At 40.6% G+C, this 21,733-nt stretch overlaps 1 protein-coding gene across 2 annotated transcripts in view; it reads right to left on the reverse strand.

Moving 5' to 3' along the window:
* Positions 1-647: 647 nt before the first annotated feature.
* mms22l (MMS22-like, DNA repair protein) overlaps positions 648-21,733 on the reverse strand; it is a 228,555-nt gene continuing 207,469 nt past the window's right edge. For both annotated transcript variants that reach the window (XM_072499582.1, XM_072499581.1), the window contains 5 exons: positions 17,417-17,628; positions 15,982-16,151; positions 7,806-7,902; positions 4,472-4,639; positions 648-1,091 (listed from right to left, as the gene is read on the reverse strand). In XM_072499582.1, coding sequence (XP_072355683.1) covers positions 1,004-1,091; positions 4,472-4,639; positions 7,806-7,902; positions 15,982-16,151; positions 17,417-17,628 — 735 coding nt within the window. In that variant the 3' untranslated portion in view covers positions 648-1,003. The remainder of the gene's footprint in view (positions 1,092-4,471; positions 4,640-7,805; positions 7,903-15,981; positions 16,152-17,416; positions 17,629-21,733) is intronic.

A 21,733-nucleotide genomic window follows, 5' to 3' on the forward strand; every position in this document is an offset into this window, starting at 1 on the left:
CTGGTCGCAATGATTCATGGAAAACATCTGCTGAATTACTTTCTCGTTATTGGATTCCTTGAATGATTGCTGGGTCTGTCAGCTTAAATCTATATACTATTCTACCTGTTGTTAGTCGAACCACAGTAATCTTGGTAACATTTTGAACATCCTTTCATAGTTTTGAACCCATCGAGGTATTGCAAATATTCTCTCTAATTACAGTGTGGTAACTGAATAGTTTAGATAATTTCTTACAGGAATTATACATAAACCAAGTTCCCTGATGCAGACATGAGCCACTGATTTTTCACGAAAACTTCAAGGGACAACAGTGATCAATGTTGTCACGGTGGTACATACACAGACCTAAAGTTCACATTTTATTTTAAAGAACACCTTCGAATAAAACTGGGACTTTAGTGATTTAAAAAATATCTGAAACAGGAAGCATAACAAAATTGGCACATCCAAGGGTAATTAATTTCTGTTAAAATTCTGGATTGCTGGGCATACTTTTAAAGAAAATGGGGAGGGGGGGTGGGGAGACTTATGTAAAGGGTAGTTAGATAATTCTTCAGCTACAAACATTTAATTCCAAATTTGTTCCCTTTGATTTGGTGTGTTGGCTCTGAGCTCAAGTTAGGCAAGACAAATTAATTTCCAGCGTATGAATTTATTAATATGCTATGTCTAATAACCATGAGAACAATTCAAAATCAATTGCAAAAAACTTCTAACAATATTTGTCACTCATTTGTGTATTTACATATGTCTGTTTTTGATTTGTCAAGTAATGTTTAACGTCAACTTCATGAAGTAAAGTTCAGCAATAAAGCAGACAGATAAAACTGGCGTTCAAAACTTATACCTAAAAATTATCTCAGTTGCTTTGTCACAAAAAAAATATTATACATTCAAGAATCTGTCTATATTGAATACATTTTTTACATATGATTTTAATATTTCTCCCCAGTTCAATAAGGAGGTAGTCTGGTGTTTGCTTTTATAAATCTCTTTTCTGTTATGCATCATCGCATTCTTTTTCCAACTTAATGATTTCAGCTTGCCCTTCCTCCCCAAGAAGGATCAACAGTCGTCTGTAGGACTCTCTGTAATAGATTCAGAAAATATACTTTCAGGATCAGATTGCATAACCAGGAGACCATTGATGCATTCAAATAAAAGCACAATACTGTGGATGCTAGAAATATCAAATAAAAACAGAAACTGCTGGATAAACTCAGCAGGTCTGGCAGCATCTGTGGAGTTCTGTAGAAGGGTCATTTGGACGGGGTTAAAATTTGAGTCCATATGACCCTTCTACAAAACTCCGTAAATGCTGCCAAATCTGCTGAGTTTATCTAGCATTTTCTATTCTGGTTTTATACCATTAACACATTCTTCCGATAGGATGTGACTAAACCTGACCATCATGGTGTATGTAGCTTGGTTTCTTTTGTGGAGAAAATAATACAGCAGCTTTTAAACACAACCATATTCTGCGTTTGTGATCATGGGTGATGGCTCCTGTTTATAGTCAAGGAATAGAAAAAACACCTGAATTGTTCAATCTCTTATTAATTAATTAACCAATGATAGATTTATACACAATTTATTTAAATGCTTCTCATTGGGTTGAAGTATATTTATTCATTTCTCATGAAGATAGCTAAAGCATTAAGGTGCATATTTTCTTTACATATGCTGAGTAACTTCTTGTGCATCTTCAACAAATTGCTGATTTCAGATTCCTAGTACGGCAGTCCCCCCCCCCCCCCCCCCCCCCCCGCCCCCCCCCACCGCATGTTTACTGGGAAGATGTCTGTACTGATTAGGATCCAAGTGTCAGATGAACGAGTTGCATACTTTTTTTTAAAGCACGTGCTGATATTGAAAGTCTTTGTGCGTAACCGTACTTAATTGTCTATTGTATTATAAACCAATTTTATAGAATCCTCTTTTCTGCCCTTGTTTCCTGGAGGTAGGGAGTCAATTGAGTATGGTTCCATTGGGGAGAAGTGCCCATCTTTACCTCCATGATATGGCTATTCCTCATGCCCAGCCAAGACAGTGAGTGTCTTTTGATCAGTAGCTTCACAGCCCAGCACAGCCCCTCTATGCCATGCACCGGGTCACCAAGTGGGAAGAAACCATAGCAGTGCTAAACATCACATAATCTAGCATGAAGTGCTGGAACCTAATCTGTTGCTTTGGAGCAGGCGAAAAGTCACCCACTCAAAATCGCCCTTCAGTTACTCCCAACCATGTATTCAGCCACCTGCTTGCCATAGCTAAGGCACCCCCCCCCCCCTGGACAAAAACACCAAAAGAAACATCCAGGGTGAACTAAGACAACACATCAGCAACGTAGAGAAAATATCTGCCCTGCCACCTTTGAGGTTGCAGAATTAAAGAAGGCCCTACGGAGCCTGAAGTGTGGCTTCTGCAAGGACCGCAGCACAGGGGAACAGGTACTGGCTCTTACCACATATATTGAAAGTGGCTTCCAGACCAAGACAGGTGCTGTGTTCGACTTCACAGCTGCCTACAACACCGTTTGGCACATTAGCCTCCTACTGAAGCTGTCAACAAGCAAGCCCCCCCCTCCCATCCACAGACTCAGCAGAGGCATATCTGCACGGAAGAAGGACTGGAAGAAACTGCTTGGCGTAGGGATTTTTCATTCGCTAAATAAAAATAACCAAGCACGATCTACAATGGAATCTATCAGACTGTGTTACACACAGTACAACAAGACCATCAGAAGAATCCAGACCTCTATTCACTACTTCAAGATGGGTCATATAACATTGCCCAGAGAGATGTTCTTGCTGGGTAAAGAAAATAAAATGTTTTCTTTTGCTTGGATTGAGTGGAGAAATAGAGAAAACATACTTCAAGGTACAATATTTGAGAAAGAGGTTTTGCCACTCCCACCACAAGTGTAATTTCCAAGAGGGAATATTGGACAATATTCAGAGTGGGAATACAGGCAGATTTCTTTCCTCAACTTAATCAAATACATACTAAAGGGAATGGCACAAAAAAACCTTGGCTAATAAGAACAACACATTTACTTATTGACTTAGCAAAGTGTTGATTTCTGGTGGCGACTATGAGGGAGTAGGTCGCACATTTGATGGCTCCCGCTCTGGCTAGACATTCGGACCTTTCCCCCCCGACATTTTTTGCGTTTTTAAGCGCTGGACTTGAAGAAGCAGTGAACAAGTGTCTGGTGTATATATATTGTATATATTGGTTTATGGAACAGAGAGCCCAAAGGAATCGAAAGCGAAGAAACAAAAAGGCAGGCTCGAGCTGGGTGTTGGCTGCAGCAGCGGACAAGATGGCCGGTGTCCAGACCCCTGGGGCTTCGGCCCAATCATCAACAGAGGAGCTGATGTAGGTCATCCGGGAATGTCTGGACCCAATTAAGGAAACGGTGGAGAGGATGGAGCAGAGGCTAGATGCCCAGGACCGGACGATCCAGAAACTGGAGACGTGCCAGATGAACAGGAGGATCACCAGACTTAGCAAAGGGTTTAGATGCTTTTTTTATTCAAAGGAATTAAAATGTACATTGCCCTTGTATTGTTGCTACATTATCAATATAAAAGACCACACAATATATTAGAAATTATAAAGGAAAAATTATTACAAAATAGGTAAAGTAAAGGAGGAAGGTGCCAGGTGGGAGAAAACCAAAGGCTTAAATAGTTTTTGTGAAAGCCAATGCTGAACATATTGAAGTTCAAGGATTTTGTTTTCAGTCTCCAATCTACAGATGCCCAAAGCAAGTTATTTATGTTCGGGAATATTCCCTTATCACTCTTATGCATATATATATATTAATGGTTACGGCACGGTGGTGCAGTGGTTAGCACTGCTGCCTTACAACGCCGAGGACCCGGGTTAGATCCCGGTCCCGAGTCACTCTCCGTGTGGAGTTTGCACATTCTCCCGTGTCTGCGTGGGTTTCGCCCCCACAATACAAAGATGTGCAGCGTAGGTGGATTGGCTATGCTAAATTGCCCCTTAATTGAAAAAACTGAATTGGGTACTCTACATTTATTTAAAAAAAGAAATTTATATAAAAACAAGAAAATTATTAATTTTAAAAAACCACATATATATCAATAGAATCTGATGTGACTAATTTTGACCTGACCTGACGACTAATTTTTTTTAACTTTGAAACTACAACACTTAAATATTTGCGAGACTTTCTGGCTGCGCCATAACAGCTTTTCCTGTGGCAGATGTGGTGATCCATTGAAAAGTTGACTTCAGTGGGAAGATCCTGCCAGTGGGAGAGGCTGGAAAATCTTGCACATTGAATTATTTCCACATCCACTCTTATGGTACAATTACTAAGTAACCTCTGGAACTGCAATGTAGTTTGCTAAATCAAACTCTTTTTGAAGTGATAGGCTAATCCTATTTGCCAACAGCATCTTTTAAAAATGATGATTCTGAGAACTAGGCTTACCTTTGTGAATTGTTACGGCCCAATCCTCGCTTGTGTTCAGTGTCCTTCAGCATCTGACTTAGCGTAGGAATGAGGCCGATAACCAAGTCGCGATTCAGGCCTGCTATCAGCTCCATCAGGTTGTACACCTGGTGATCGTAGATTCCAATGTACTCCTGGATGAAATGTCTGCACAAATTTCAACAGTTTCTATCAATGTTAACAAAACAATTTAGTTTGAAGTATAAGAAAATCTAATTAAGTCTATAACTGATTAGGATAGTCAAACAATACTGTATAATTTGGAATTTTTGACTTGTTGTTTATGGAACTGACAGGAAACGAGTTAAGGATAAGTATTGTGTTTGAAAAGAAAGTGACTTTGAATAGGTTTAAAAAAAAACCACAGGCTGTCGCTAGTTTACTTGTTCAAACGTAAGATACTACAGATGCTGAAAATCTGAAAAAAAAAATTCTGGAAGAGCTCAGCAGGTTTGGCAGCATCTGTGGAGAGCGAAACAGAGTTAATGTTTCAGGTCTGTGACCTTTCATCGGAACAGTCACGTCATCATGCCCGCTGGGGCATACTTAGCAGAGTAGAAGTCAGAAGGACAGCTTTCCAACTGCCTAGAACCCAGAGAGAAAAAGAACAAAGGAACATATCGTCGGTCTGTCATGCAGTTAAGTCCACAGTGTAAAGCTGACCTAGTGAGAGAAAACTTGATCATCACAGAATCAGAAGGCTAACAAAAAAGTGTTTAGCAATTCCAGTAGTACGAATAAGGTAGCATACGTTTATTGAAAAGCAGAATAATTCCAGGTGAAGCAACGATTTATCTGCACTTCTTTAAATTTAGTCTTCTGTATTCGCTGCTCAAATTATGATCTCCTAATTGGGAGAGCAAACACAAATTGGGTGACCACTTCCATTTGGTCTGACAGTATGACCCTGAGCTTCTGGTGGCCTGCCATTTTAATTCTTCACCTTACTTTGCTCTTGGCCTGTTGCACTGTTCCAGCGAAGCTCAACATAAGTTTGAGAAACAGTACCTCATCGTTTGATTAAGCATTTTACAACCTTCTAGATTGAACTGTAAATTCTGTCTCTTCATTTGTCTCCTTTTCTTTGCATCTTTTGTTTTTTATTTTATTTTTGGTTTCAGACAGCAGCACACCTGCTCTGGGCACATCTTTGTGTTTCCTACTTGCCCCATCACCATTCCTTATGGACCTGCAGGACTAACTCTTCTGTTATTCAATCTCACCAGTCTTCCACCCTATCACAGACCTTCCTTTCGTCCTTATCCAAGCCACCCCTTTTCTCAAAACCTGTTACATCTCTAATTTCTCCCGTCCCTGATGAAAGGTTATCGACCTGAACTGTTTCTTTCCACAAATGCTGTCTGACCTGCTGAGGAATTCCAGCATAGTTTATTGCATCTTTTATGCTTGAGGATTCTGTAGTTAATTGAATCAAGCTAAAATTGCAGTATAGATCTTAATCTGAACATTTACTTTCTGTCTCTAAAATAATAATTTCATAGAATCATATGAATCAACAGTGCAGTAGGAAGCCATTCGTCCGATCGAGTCTGCACCGAAAGAGCACCCTACTTAAGCCCATTTGCACCCAACTTAATCGCATTAAGTGGTTCAGTTGTCGTCTAAAAGTTTGTAGAAGTGCAAATGCAAAAGACACACTGGGTTGCATCCTCTGCCGTGCATAGAGTTCCTGATGTGGTGGAGAATCGAGTGTTGGGGTAAAAAAATGTCATTTCTGATGCTCTGCACCCCCCCTCCTCCCCCGCTGGGGTCAGGATCGAGGTTCGCACCCCGCGAACGGAAGGATACAAAATGATCATTAAGACTCATTTGCATCCTATTAACAGGCCGGGTACCATATTCTCCAGGCAGGGAATCATGTGGATGAGAATTGGTGCTGGTTGTGACAAGAGTATATTTGACACGGTGGACCTCGCATTGGGCCAATAGGGTAACTCTTTAAGGGAACTGCCCCCAAAGTTCATCGGAGGACCACCGCCCCCCCCCCCAACAATGCAAAACCTGCCCCCCCCCAACAATCACATCGCCAGAGACCCTTGAAGAACCTCTCCCAGACACCACCCTCCCTCCCCCCAAAGGAGTCCCCTAAATAAAGTGAGCTAAGCGCTGTTAGTTTCACAGCTGACCACTCAACTAAGGAGGGAGATGAATGGAAAGCATTTAACTCTGTTTGAAGTAGTCCGGGAACTGTCATTCAAAGCTTGATGCTTATAAACATTGCAGTTAGATTCACAATTGACTACTTCAAAGTTACTCTCTTCTGGGGGGCTTCCAGACAGGTCTCTGTTCTGGGGGGCTTCCAGACAGGTGTTTCTCTTCTGAGGGGAGGGAGGGGTAGAGGTGGGCTTCAGGCAGGTGTCTCTCTTCTGGGAGGGGGAGGTTTCCAGGCAGATGTCTCTCTATTGTGGGGTTTTCAGATAGGCGTCTCTCTTCTCATAGATTATCATAGAATTTACAGTGCAGAAGGAGGCCATTCGGCCCATCCAGTTTGCACCGGCTCTTGGAAAGAGCACCCTACCCAAGGTCAACACCTCCGCCCTATCCCCATAACCCAGTAACCCCACCCCAAGGGCAATTTTGGACACTAAGGGCAATTTATCATGGCCAATCTACCTAACCTGCACATCTTTGGACTGTGGGAGGAAACCGAAGCACCCAGAGGAAACCCACGCACACACAGGGAGGATGTGCAGACTCCGCACAGACAGTGACCCAAGCCGGAGTCGAACCTGGGACCCTGGTGCTGTGAAGCAATTGTGCTATCCACAATGCTACCGTGCTGCCCCCTGGAGGAGGGGGGGGGACTCTTTATTTGGGGCGTCTCTGTGGAGGGTCTCTTACATTAGGTGGTCTCTGTGGAGGTTCTCTTTATTTAGGGGTGTCTGTAGAGGAGTCTCTGTGGGGGTCTCTTTATCTGGGGTGGGTGGAGGGGCTGAATTGCGTTGCGGGGGGCCGAGCGTGGAACCTTGCTATCAGGCAGCCTGCTCAAAATGGTGGCCCAATAGCAGCATTCCCTAGGGAATCCCTCGCAATCCTTGCCATGCATCCGTTTGCATGACTGAGGATTGGGAATCACTTCCAGGTACAATTCAGCTCCGATGGAGAACAGTCTCCCAAATGGAGAATCCTGCCCCCTGTCGCAAATGAGCTTTATCATTTCACACCCAGACTGTGTTCCTGCATAATTAAATAATGGACAGTATGGCCATACCTCTGAACAAAGTTAGTTCAAAATTAAAGAGCGTTGCAAAATTAGAGAGCATACTTAGTGTCGACCTGATAAAATACATACCTTAGTACAGAGGTCAAATGAGGGCAAACCTGGGACGGATTTGATGACTGACAATTTTCAATTATACATTGCATGATTTCCAAGGTCAGCTGCTTCACTGAAAAGAAAAAAAATACATAAAATAATTCTGCACACATATTCAAAAAAGGATGGCTTTTAAGGGGCAATTTGATGACTTGCGCTTCTGGTGACTGATGATATCTCCTGTCACACCTCCCACCCTTTCCCGATCTCCAAAAATGCATAAGAAACATTTGAGTGCATGATCGTCCGACCATTTTCATAGTGTAAGTTTGGCTCAGTTGTAGCACTCCTGTATCTAAGTCAGGTTGATCATGGGTCCAAACTCTGCTACATGGGCCTTGAACACTCAACCTGGGCTGGAACTGCAGAACTGAGATATCACTGCCTTTGCAAAAGTGCCATCTTTTGAATGAGATGTTAAACCGAGACTCCAGATGCCGGTTCAGGTGGATGTACAAGATCCAGTGACACTATTTGAAGGAAGGTAGGTGAGTTTTCCCAAGTGTTTTAGCCAATATTTATCCTTCAATTAGTATTACTAAAATATTATCTGGCCATGTTTGTATCATGTTGGCCCTTGTTGTGGAAAAATAGGGCACCATATTTCCCTGCATTATCGTGACTCTACTTCAAAGGTGCTTCATTATCTGTGAACTGCTTTGGGATGCCCTGAGGTCATGAGGAGCTATAGAAATGTAAGGTTTTTTTTAGCTGCATAAAAACTGAATTCACAGAAATTCATAATCCTGTGTGAAGTCTTTTTAAAAGAAATTGAAGAGTTATGGTGGCATTGATTGTAAACTACAATGGATACTCAGCCATCAGGGCACAAGATCCATGAAGAATTAGATTAAATGAAGAAAGCAACATCAATATGGCAGGCTGATATGTCCAAATCTGTCACTGAATATGCATTTGATATTAGACCACAACCATTATGATGGCCTCATCAAGTCTTCTACTTCTGCTTAAAATGCTTTACTGTATTGTCAGAAGAAGTTTTATATTTTTCCACGGTGACCTTTGGACAGTTATTCCTCTTATTCTTGAACTGGAGGTTAGCATGAAGTCACAGTGCATGCAACTGATGTCACTTAAAACAGTTGCCATGGTGATTATTTCTTTAAAAAGATATGGCAGGACTGTGCAATGGTACAAATATGATTCTGGCTTCATTACTTAACAATGTGCTTTTTTCCTCCATATGAGACATCGCGTGATTATTCAACTTGACATGCAGGATTTTATATCTAACCTTATAAAACAGCAGGCACCAAATGTGCAGTCTACTAAAACTAGATTAGGTAGGAAACAAAACACTGCACATTGCATAAATTGAATGGGCAGATAATCGAGCCCTGTGTTTCACATCACTTTGGTGTACTGTAAGAATGATGTGGTAGCTTATACGATTTTAGATCCTGAATGCCGTAGAAATTCCATGGTGCTCAGGATGATTTGCACAGCTTAATTAATCTGTGTTGTATCGATCAAAAATATTTGACGGACTTCAAAATATTTAACCACAATGAATGGCTGCAATACAAACTGAACCATATAAACAATACCCATAAAATCCTCATTATTTCTATTTTATTTCATTCCAGAATGTGACTGGGTTCAGCATTGGCTGTCAAGTCCATTGTTAGTTCAGATGCTCGTGTGGCATCTGATAATGTCATCATGTGACAAAGGAACTGGCATAATTTTCAAAATTTTAAATAGCCGCATTGCACAAATGGTACGTTTAATAACTCTCTCCTGAGGATATTGTTGAAGTTTTTTAAAAAATCCAATTGTAACAGAATTAGGCCAACACACCCCAAATCAGGCGACTTCCCCAGGGTTAGATGAGCCTATCAAGTTTGTCACTGTACAGTAGGCTGCAAGCTTGGAAGGGAAATGGGAAAAGGTCAATCATGCACCATTGTGGCTGCTGGAATGTACACAAAATAAGACTAATTTGCCAACAGGTCTGATTGCCTGCCACGTAAATGAAAGCAGTCATTTCTCAACTGGGCAGGTTAGATACATTGTGACAGCACAGCATCTTATCTTGGGAGATGAAAGGACAAACTAAAATATAAAAATTGACATGAGGTAAGGTTATCCTACAGCTAAATGTAGTACACATTCTATTTAAGAAGATTGTTGACATCTCAAGTCAATTCCCTAGTTGTGGATCCTTGATTTTATTTTGTGGCAAACTTACTTGAATTCTGACAATAATATCAACTGTGTTGGAGGGCATTTTGTGATACTGGACTATGATATAAATTATAGGTGGCCCTGTAACTACATTTGTGCTCCTATATTACTTTTGAATAGTTCTGATGAGACAAAAGGTACTCATTGGCTTAGATGCCTGTTTAGAAGAGGCAATTTGTAGAAATAGATAGTGTATACACAATGCTTGTTAATATTAGAAAGGACACAAAATGGCTGTTAACTATTTTAGCAATACTAAAGACACAAAATGGCTGAACTAGCCACTTTCCTTTAAAAATAAGTTACAAACTGTGTAAACTACCTCATGAGAACCTAGGGCGTATTTAAACAGCCGCAGATAACAGCTTCCCAGAGCAAGAAATGCTATGTGTCCTTGATAAGATCAAGGATCCCAGTTGCAGACAGGACATCATTATGTTAGTTTTGAATGACATCTGTATGAAGTTAGGGGCGGGTAAGACAACACCCACTTTAACTATATATGTGATAACTGGGATCCTAGGAAAATTGATTGACTGCATGTAATGAAGTGTGACGCGAATATAGTTAATTGATTGTATGTAAATGAGAATATAACTAATTCCGCCCCTTGAATCTGTATTAACCCGTGTGAACCTTAGCTCAAGTGAGAAAAGGTGCTGTCAATAGGCTGTGGAGTCTCAGGCGTTTTCTCCCAGAATTCTGATATAATAAACTGCTTTTTTAACTTATACTCAGGTCTTTGAGTGAATATTTTCACCTCTAACATTTGGCACAGTCTGGCGGGATGTTGCTGAGCTGGACGCCGCTCGAGCCGGTGGACAAGGCTAGTAGTCAAACCTTTGACCGCCAGAAATTAGAGTCACACGGCGAGACGGACGGACGGCGAAACAACATCCAACGAACCTGGTATCAAGGCCAAGTGAGTAAAAGACTCATTTTAAAATGTTTTGGTTTTGTTTTGTTGGTCCGCCATACCATTTTCTTTAGTACTAATTGGCTGCTCGAGGACCCATGCTGACCGTAAATTAAGGGGGCAATTGAGCTCTCACGTGACGTCCAGAGTTAGTTGGGAATCTGAGACGCACAGACTATTGAGTGAATAACGGGTCGCAAAATCTATCGTGACACAGTGACAAGCCAGGACCTCCACCCTCCGTGAGTGGATGATAGGTAAAGCCTCTGAACACAGTCGCCTAGCACACCGGATACACGAGTGATAGAGACGACACGGTTAACACATCATGGAAAAGAGAGGCACAAGGCCGCTTTTCTGGGGTCCCCCGGGATCCATGAGTCTGACGTTCGGGTAAGAGCAAAACACTCTGGTACAAAAAAAACAATGATCAGAGATGGGTGGGATCCCGACGCAGCCCCTGCAGAACAGAGAAAATGGTGAGATACACGGAAGCGAGATAAGACAAATAAAGCAGGAGTCATCTTAGTTCACCAGTTAGAAGAACAAATGACAGAAATTAAGTGCACCCTCGTGCAGTGTTACGCTAATAATGTAAATTACAGATATAAAGCCTTCACACTGTTTGAAAAACAGGCTATTTTAAAGGAATTGAGCTCTCACTCTCCCACATTCACACCAAATCATTTTAAGCAAAGCAATAAAGCGAGAAAAGATAGCAGCAGTACAGATTGCGCAAACCAGCAAAAGAATCACAGGAAACTGCTACAATTATGGCTAAGGACTGTAGCCCAAAATATCATGCAGCTTTCCTGGAATGTCTCAAGGAGAGGGGAAAGAAACAGGCTCCCTGGGAATGGACATTTTAAATTAACTAAAAGTTTAGACATGTCCAAAGGAAAAGAAAAAAACAAATAAAAGTAAAAATCCAAAAGATCAGACCTCGTGGTCATTGAGGAATGAGGAGGGGAAGGTACAATGTCCCAGAAACATTGTAACCCAATTAATAAAAGTGGAAGCTGGGTGGATTTCAATCAGACACACTGCAGCACAGTAAAAAAAAAAAAAAAGGGGCTGAAACGCTCACTCAGCTTTTTGTTCAGAAATATCTGAAAATATTCCAAAACAAAAAAAAGGGGAGTAAAGTAAATACAAGATTAAGGTTAGAAACTTAACAATTGATTCTTGTGTAGAATAACTTCAGATAGATTCAAATCTGCGAGACCGGTTTTCAGTTTGAGATTAAGCCTTTCAAGCCGTCCAGATAAACTCGGCAGTAATTCAATTCATTTGAATCAAAAAAACAAACCCAGTAATATCTCTTCCAAACACTGGTTAAATAGCGACAGTAAAATTGAATTCAGTTTAAAGAACAAGAAAGAAATTTGCGTAACATAAAAGGAAAGAATAAATGTTTGAGGTCACGTAACAGACGCAAATGGCATCATTCCAAGTTCTCTGCCTCCTACGTTCTGTACAAAATTTAACCATTAACCATCTAAGAATAGCTAATGCCTATAAAATCAATCAGTGGAAATTGACAAATGGAATAACACAGATAAAGTTTTATGACGAAGGAGAATGGAAGATTTTGTTCAGTATATTAATTAAGCGATTGTGAAATTGCTGTCTCTTTGAGAATCTGTAGCCATGAGAGAGGGCTAACAGTTAACTTTGATATTTGCGACCTGTGAGAATGTGTGTTTGGTCCGTGAATGTTAATATCTCTCTGCTAAGATTTATCTTCTGAGAAGTAACCTTGAGTTTATAATTTGCAACTTTAGAATAGGCTCCAGAAGGATTTTTACCTAACCTATTTTGGTTAAAGCACTGAAGTGTTAGGTTTCCTTTGTGAGTGTGGTGATATGTGTGTGTCGTCTGACATTGTGATTTAAAGATTATAGTTTGAGTGTAATTAACAAATTTTTCTTTTCAAAGGTTATCATTGACATTTCCAGGGTAATTTTGATACACGAGGAATTTTAATCAGGGTACAAAATCACGTATGTAAGAATAAGAAAATATTAGTTTTATGGTGTTCATCGGAAGTTAGGATAGTTGAAATACATATGACAGTTGAAATACATTTAACCAATCCGGTGTTTCATTAGTTCAGGGTTAAAACTTCCCTGACACAACGCAGATGTATTAATTCTGAGATTGCAGAATTAAGTGTAAAGGACAGATGGGTAAATAAAATGCGTCCATGATCATATTTCTTGTTTAAACAAAAGAAGGATGGTGACAAAATGACGCCTGGTAGAGAACCAAGATACAGCGCAACGTTGGTTCAGTCAGATATTCAATAAGTTGTGTTTGATATTTTAAAATAAATGTTTAAAATTAAAACTTCAGACAATGTGGAAGCTGTTTTTTTTTAAAAAACCACACAACTCTGATTAAAAGCAGATTTATATTCCAAGAGAACACATCTTCTAAGACACTTGATAACGGGAACTTGGCAGCAATCCAACTTTTACTCCACTCCCTTTTCAAACCAGCAGAGAATTGACCCGTGCGAGGAGCTGGATTAGGGGTTTGCCCCTGTCCACACTCTGAGCTCTGGCTTTGTAATTCTGATAAAGTAATTTTTAAAAAACAGCTGACGATGTATTTTTAATTGGAGCTTACAAATCTTAAGTTTTGAATTGTCAGATATATTCAGATTAGTTAACCCACTCTGTCCCATGCAGAATGGATCTTTTGTGTTTTACTTTACAAGTAACTACAAGTGGCACAATATTTGCAGTAGCTTCAGGAATTTGAGATAGTTGAGTTATTGTAAACTAGCTAATTAACCAGTCAAAAGCACGTTAGGGTCGGGTTCAAGTGCAACAGAATCAGGCGTGTAACCACGAGGAAAATAGATATGAGAAGGATGCACAATATGAGAACTATTAACCCCTGAATAACACACGTGTCGTGCCCATACAGGAAAAGCTTTATACAGACAACATCTAACACCTGGTGATGACCAGGGCACTTTTTCTTTAAATTTTGAGGTTAAACATTCAAGAAAGGCTGGAACGACAGTTGCAACTGTGGGAACTCGTGATGGCTCTTGAGATCTAAGAACAACTACAAGCACATAAAGGTGCAGGAACATCACTGATTTCACAACGGACACAGTGTGAACGTAGCGATATGAACTATGGTGCTTTATATAATTTTATTGACGGGATGTGTATCCCAGCAGCCAGAGACTGGAACAATGATATAACTTATTTTAATGCTTGGCTGCAGCTACATTCGGGGAAAGACAGCAGATGCGTATACAAATTGTGTCTGTACTTCTCGCGCGTTCCGGTATTGTTTACAATATGAAATAAATGTGTAGTGTTTTAAGTAAGGTTGTTATGAAGCAGGCTGCCAATGACACGGGTGCCACTAGATTTCGAGGGCATGACAACCTACACAGGGTTAGAAGAGGCGTAATCAATGATGCAGAGACATGACTTAACACAGAAACTTCTATGGTAAAGTCACTAGACATACGAAGGTTAAATGCGAAGGTGGAACAACTTACAGGAATAAGGAAGAGAACATTAGGGAAAGCAAAGAAAGGTCTAGCCAGCTTGGGGAAGAGGGCCTGGATATACAATTGAATAGGACAACAGTGTTAGGGACACACACTAAGACAATCAACAATAATCAACATTAATTAACAAACTCATCGACCAAGCCCCTTTCTTGGTCATGACCTCATGAGAACCTAGGGAGTATTTCAACAGCCGCTGATAACAGCTTCCCAGAACAAGAAATGCTATGTGTCCTTGATAAGATCAAGGACCCCAGTTGCAGACAGGATATCATTAAGTTAGTTTTGAATGACATCTGTATGAAGTTATGGGATGGTAAGACAACACCCACTTTAACCATATATGTGATAACTGGGATCCTAAGAAAATTGATTGACAGCATGTAATGAAGTGTGACGCGAATATAGTTGACTGATTGTATGTAAATGATAATACAACTAATTCCGCCCCTTGAATTTGTATATTAACCCGTGTGAGCCTTAGCTCAAGTGAGAAAAGGTGCTGTCAATAGGCTGCGGAGTCTCAGGCCTTTTCTCCCAGAATTCTGATATAATAAACTGCTTTTTTTTTTTAACTTATACTCAGGCCTTAGTGTGAATATTTTCACCTCTAACGTACTGGTAAAACTTTACATACAAGTTGCAAACTTCAATTCTGGCTTACGAATGAGACATTAAGCCCCAAGTTTTGCTCTTGATTGCACTGGCTTTTTCAGTGCACTTCCCCTAATAATGACAAAACAGGCGCAATAGATGATGGAATTTTGAATATTAATTAGATTCAGTGCAATTTAAGTTTCCACGATCTTTTGAGTTAACTTTGCAAACATCACACAAAGCAGGCCCTGTCCACAAAACTGGCTGTGCTGCCTTGGAGTTCCTGCAAATTGTGTTTGTTTGAAGGTGTTTTGAGTTCCAAACATTACACTGGATATTTTGGATCTAGGGACACTAATGGGTATATTCTGAATTTTCATTTTAATTTACTAACAAGCTCACTAGTGCACTCCATTCTAACTAGAAAACAGTTTTCCACATTTTTTTTCAGTCATTTACAATTGGGTTACTCACAGGTGGTAGGTTGAAACTGCGATTTATGATAAATTCATTTTGAACTGTATCAAACTTTACCAAGTTATCATTGTTTTGTAAATCCAGGACATTTCTTTTAAAAGCAATTAAAGAAATGGGGAAGAGATTTTTCTAAATAAACACAATATGGGGTACAATTTGTGTTGAAATCATCACTTGATCCAAAGTAGAGACGACTCCAGTTTTCTGTCCTCAAGCATTTCCTTTCTTTGAAGGGAACTTTGAGAGTTGGATTGAATGCAACAACATTGGCATTATGAAAGTGCTAATTACTTCATATTTGTTCTCCCACATGAAGAATGATTATGGAAAAGCAATTTTTTTTTTCTTTTGCTTAATGAAGACTGGAAACATTAGGATAAAAACATGAATGCACAGGAGTCAGTGAGAAAACATACCCTGTTGTTCATTAACAAACATTGAACATTTCAGCACTGTAGGTAGGAGTAACTTTGTCTCACTGGTGGCATCACTGGTTTGGTTTCTTCTCAACAGTTCATGGAGGAATGACAGGACTGCGGCTAAGCGAGGAGGAGGAGCATGACCTCTGAACTGCATGTAGTTTTCACTGGAGAGAATAATTTGTGAGAATTAGTTCACAAGTTGCGGAAACTGCCTGTGTGCACTGAGAGTATTGACATTGAATATTTTTACAAATTTACATTGCAACAAAATGTTAATATCATCATTTGTGGTAATTGTGCATAAACGGGTCTGCATCTCAAAAGGACAGCTATTTCCAGAAGAAGGCTAACGAGCTGCTTGATATTGAAGATACACAAGAAGAGGCATTATGAAAATTACTCCACGAGATGGTGTCTGGTCTATTGGCTCATAAGGGTTAGAAGAATGTAAAGGGTGACAGATTCTCTCACTAACAATATAATTTCTTAATACCACTGTGTCAGACTATTATTATATGTTTAAAGACAAAATGATCAGTTTTCACTGTATCACCAATTTTTTTAAAAGCATGTTGATGAAGCAGATTGAACGTCGCTTATGAAAATATTGGATGACACAGTAAGACTGGGCATTTATTTTACAGATAGCAGAGGAACATGAATAATCTGCTCCCTAAAGGTACTGGATCTAATGCAGAAAAAACAGAGCATTTGGAATGTTTATTGGAACTAAAAGTAAACACCCGACTAACATTTTTAAACTTTGAGAACTCTGCAGTCCAGTGATAAATGATCTATAATAATATGTCAACTGAGTTCCTATGAATTAAGGAAATGCATTAAAAAAAAAATCACAGGTACAATTTTAAGAATGTATGCTTCAAATTTAATTGTACTTTCTGGGGCCTCTAAATATAATGTTCATGTTGAGATTACCCTGTGATCTTGAATTGGAAGGTGTTACCCGAGTACTTAATGTTATGTTTCGCTCAATCCACCTATTCAGTGTCTATTTAACATATCCATCGCATTGGCTATCCTATCACTGGCCTCCTGTAGCTCATTTGCATTAATGACCAGAGATGGCACTGATAATAACTGTGATAAACGTTGTTCTGAACATTTTAGTTAGAGGCAGAGAGATGTCGCAGGATTCCTTAAATAACTACAACAATTGAAAAACAGGTCTATAAAAGCAAGTTACCGAGAAACTAGTTACTAATTTACCATTGGACTGTTCGAAATCAGTCTGAAAAGATATAGATAATGAATTGGTCGGAATCCATAATTAACTTGTCAAATCATTTCCTAAAGCATACGACTACAAACCACTAAGGTACTATTATAAATGGAGATTGATAACATGTTACTACTCCAGGAATTTTACACTGTAAATCCATTGATAGAAGAGGATTCAGAAATCTCTTACTTTAGAACCAGAAGAACCATATTCCGCAGAGTCTGATGTTGAGTATTCGGGATCGATTCACAAAGTGCAAGTAATATTGGATGATTCACAATGCCTGACCCGGTAGGAGATGATGGAAGAAAGCGACCAAAATACTGTTGAATAATATTCCGCAGCTGTTGTTTAACATAAGTAGTCTGAACGGTAGTTTGTCCAATGATAGCTGACAGTCCCTGCAACAGGAAAGAGAATTTCAGAAGTCACTCAAAATGGTTTCTAACCTATTATTGTCTCCTCAGGATATGTCGCTTTTCAAGCAGCCCAGTCCCGCCAAGATTAAAAAAAAAAAAAATTTAGAGTACCCAATTCATTTTTTCCAATTAAAGGGCAATTTAGCGAGGCCAATCCACCTACCCTGCACATCTTTGGGTTGTTGGGGCAAAACCCACGCAAACACAGGGAGAATGTGCAGACTCCACATGAGCAGTGACCCACAGCCGGGATCGAACCTGAGACCTCGGTGCCTTGAGGCAGCAGTGCCAACTAAATATAGTCACTTGTTCATCGATGAGCCAACTCTGTTCTACATTATAACTGATAACCTAGCCAAGATGGAACGGTTGTTGTCAAGAGAACAAGTAAAAAATATTTCTAGGTCACAAATGTGTCTCAGAAGCAAATGCTTGTAATTAGCGAAAACTGCTTTGGTCTAAACTGTTCAAATAATATTTAAAATAATAATAGCAAGCACCATTGTGTCAGGAAACATTTAAATGTCTGCCATCGGCTGAATTAATTGGTACAGAGTTTATTGTGAAAATCAAAGTCATAACAATCTTGAAGTACAGTTTGGGCTCTGCAGAACCACTGTTCCAGACCTCAAACTGGGACAAAATGCTCGAAGTGAAGTGAGAGTGACTGCCCGTGACATCAGGGCAGCATTTAATCGTGTGACATCAAGAAGCTCGCGTAAAACTGAAGCCAATGGGAAGCAGGAGGAAACGTTCCACTGGTTGGAGTCATATCCAGCATAAAAGTTGTTGGAGGCCAATTATCTGCAGCAGGACCTCACAGCAGGTCCAAGGCCCAGCCATCTTTTGTCGCTTCAATTCCCTTCCCTCCACCATAAGGTCAAAAATGGAAAAATTCACTGCTGATTGTAGTGTTCAGTTTCATTCACAACTCCTCCGATAAGGAAGCAGTCTGTTTCCGCATGCAATAAGCCCAGGACATCATTCGAGCTTCGGCTGATGTGGCAAGTAATATTTGTGTAGCATAAGTCCCAGGCAATGGCCATCTCCAAGCGAAAGAGTAACCACCCCTCCCTTGACCTCAACCATCAACCAACCTCAGAGTTACCAATGACCAGAAACTTAACTGGAGCAGCCACAAAAGTACTGTGGCTACAAGAGCAAGTCAGAGGCTGGGAATTCTGTAGTGAATGATTCACTTTCCATATCCCCTCAGCGCTTCCATCACCCACAAGGCATAAGTCAGAACTGTGATGAAATACATTCCATTGTCTGGACAACTGTCACCAACAACACTGAAGAAGCTCAACGCCATCCAGGACAATATAGCTTGCTTGATTGACACTCCATACAGCACATTAAGCAGTCACTCCCTCCACCACCTGAAACAGTCACTGCCTCCACCACCCAGGCAACATGCTGCAGGTTGCACCGTCTACAAGATGCCTTGCAGCAATTTGCCAAGTCTTCTTCACGTGCACCTCTCAAACCCAGGACCTCAATCTCCTAGATGTCCTTGGGAGACAGCCGAGGCTCAGCAGCACACCTGTCATTGAGTCAGACAATTGTGGATTGAAGTCCCACCCTGGGACCTGAGTGAAACAAAAAAGACTGCACTCTAGTGCAGTAGCCAGGGAGATCTACACCGTCAGTGGCACTGTCTTCAGGGTGAGACCCGGTTTAACCCAGGCACTCAGGTGGATGTAAGAGATCTCAAGGCACTATTTACGGGCAGCACCGTAGCACAGTTGCTTCACAGCTCCAGGATCCCAGGCTCGATTCCCGGCTTGGGTCACTGTCTGTGTGGAGTCTGCACTTTCTCCCCGTGTCTGCGTGGGTTTCCTCCGGGTGCTCCGGTTTCCTCCCACAGTCTAAGGTTGTGCAGGTTAGGTAGACTGGCCATGCTAATTTGCCCATAGTGTTTAAAAAAGGTTAGGTGGGGTTACTGGGTTGTAGAGATAGGGTGGAGGTGTGGGCTTAGGTGGGTTGGTCTTTCCGGTGCAGACCCGATGGGCCAAATGGCCTCCTTCTGCACTGTACATTCTATGTCTATGTCTATTTTGATGGAATGCAAGGGAGCTTTCTTCCGTGTCCTGCTCAATATTTATCCCTCAATCAACATCACTAAAAGAGATTATTTGGTCATTATCACATTGGCGTTTATGAGGGTTTGCTGTGTGCAAACTGGTAGCCACATTTACTACCGTACACCAGTGACTAGTTTAAAAATATTTTGGGACATCCTGAGGTTATTAAAGTCACTAAATAAATGTATTTTGTGTTTCTTTTTAAGAAAGCATATGAGAACACCACCATCTGCAAATTCCCCTCCCAGTCACATACCATCCTGACTTGAAATGTATCACAGTTCCATCATTGTTGCTGGTTCACAGTCCTGAAGCCTCCTACCTAACAGCACCACCGACACCACATGGACTACAGTGGTTCAAGTAGACCACTCACCAGCACCTTTCCAAGAGGATTTAGGGATGAGCAATAAATGCGGGCCTAGCTAGCGATGCCAATTTCCCATGACTGCATTTTAAAAAACCCTCTCCCAATCAAGAAACTAAATAGAAAAATCATAGAATAGAATCACGGAACCCCTACGGTGCCATTTGGCCCATCAAGTCTGCACTGACCCTCTGAAAGAGCACCCTACCTAGGCCCACTCCCCTTCCCTATCCCCATAACTCCACCTAACCTGAACGCTAAGGGACAATTTTATCATGGCCAATCCACCTAACCTGAACAATGTTGGACTGTGGGAGGAAACCTGAGCACTTGGAGGAAACCCACGTAGACATGGGGATAAAGTGCAAACTCCACACAGAAAATGACCCAAGGCCGGAATTGAACCCAGGTCCTGACTCTTTGAGGCAACAGTGCTAACCACTGAGTCACCGTGCCGCCCTGGAGGTTTAACATCACCAACAAAAAAAAATTAATGAAACATAATCAATTTTTGAAATTAGTGTCCTTCGAATTGATACAAGTTCCGTTCAGTAGAGTTATCTTGGTTTATATTGTAAACTGTGAAGTACCAAACTGTGTTTGGGACCGTTATAATATTTCCAATCTAAATCATCCCTATAATTTTAGCAAATTAAAATATTTAATGATACATTTCTTCATCAAGATGAGAATAATAGCGCTTGAAAATTAAACACTGACTTTTGTCACCAATCACCACCCAACATGGTGGATGTATATTAAATATATTACAAAGCTCCCTTTATGCTATTACAAAATACACCTTGACAGATCTTAACACAGGCAAGCATCCATTAATCTCACAAAACTGTCAATTTTTCCTCTTTCGACATGAGCTATCCTTATCAATTTTATGAAGTGAACTCAGTTCCACTAGGAAGTGGGTTGAGATGTCCAAAATAATTTTATATGAAATCTTTATAAACAGACAGAAAAGAATCAACAGAAGTTAAGGGATACTACGTCAAACCTAAAACCCAAGACAAGCAGACTGCACACATGACCCAACTCGACTCATGATCCAGTGCTCATACTATTTTTCCACATTACAACAGTGACTACACTTCATTGGTCATTAAGAGCTTTAGGATGCCTTAAGATTGTGAAAAGCACGTCCTTCTTTTTGTTAATAAAAGTAAAACACTGCAGTTGTTGGGAGACCTGAAATAAAAGAGAGTCAGGAATGTGATGGGTTTTAAAAAGAGGGGTGAGTCAGGTGGAGCAAAACCGAAGACTATAAGACATAGGAGCAGAATTAGGCCACTCGGCCCATTGAGTCTGCTCCGCCATTCAATCATGGCTGATATATTTCTCATCACCGTTCTCCTGCCTTCTCCCCATAACCCATGACCCCCTTATTAATCAATCTCTGTCTTAAAGACACTCAGTGATTTGGCCTCCTCATCCTTCTGTGGCAAAGAGTTCCACAAGTTCACCTCCCTCTGGCTGAAGAAATTCCTCCTCATCTCGGTTTTAAATGTTCGTCCCTTCAGTCTGAGATTGTGTCCCTTGGTTCTAGATTTTCCGACAAGTGGAAACATCCTCTCCACGTCCACTCTTTCCAGGCCTCGAAGTATCCTATAAGTTTCAATAA

The sequence above is a fragment of the Scyliorhinus torazame genome, chromosome 4, assembly GCF_047496885.1.
Source record: "Scyliorhinus torazame isolate Kashiwa2021f chromosome 4, sScyTor2.1, whole genome shotgun sequence".
In the NCBI taxonomy this organism is placed as follows: domain Eukaryota; kingdom Metazoa; phylum Chordata; class Chondrichthyes; order Carcharhiniformes; family Scyliorhinidae; genus Scyliorhinus; species Scyliorhinus torazame.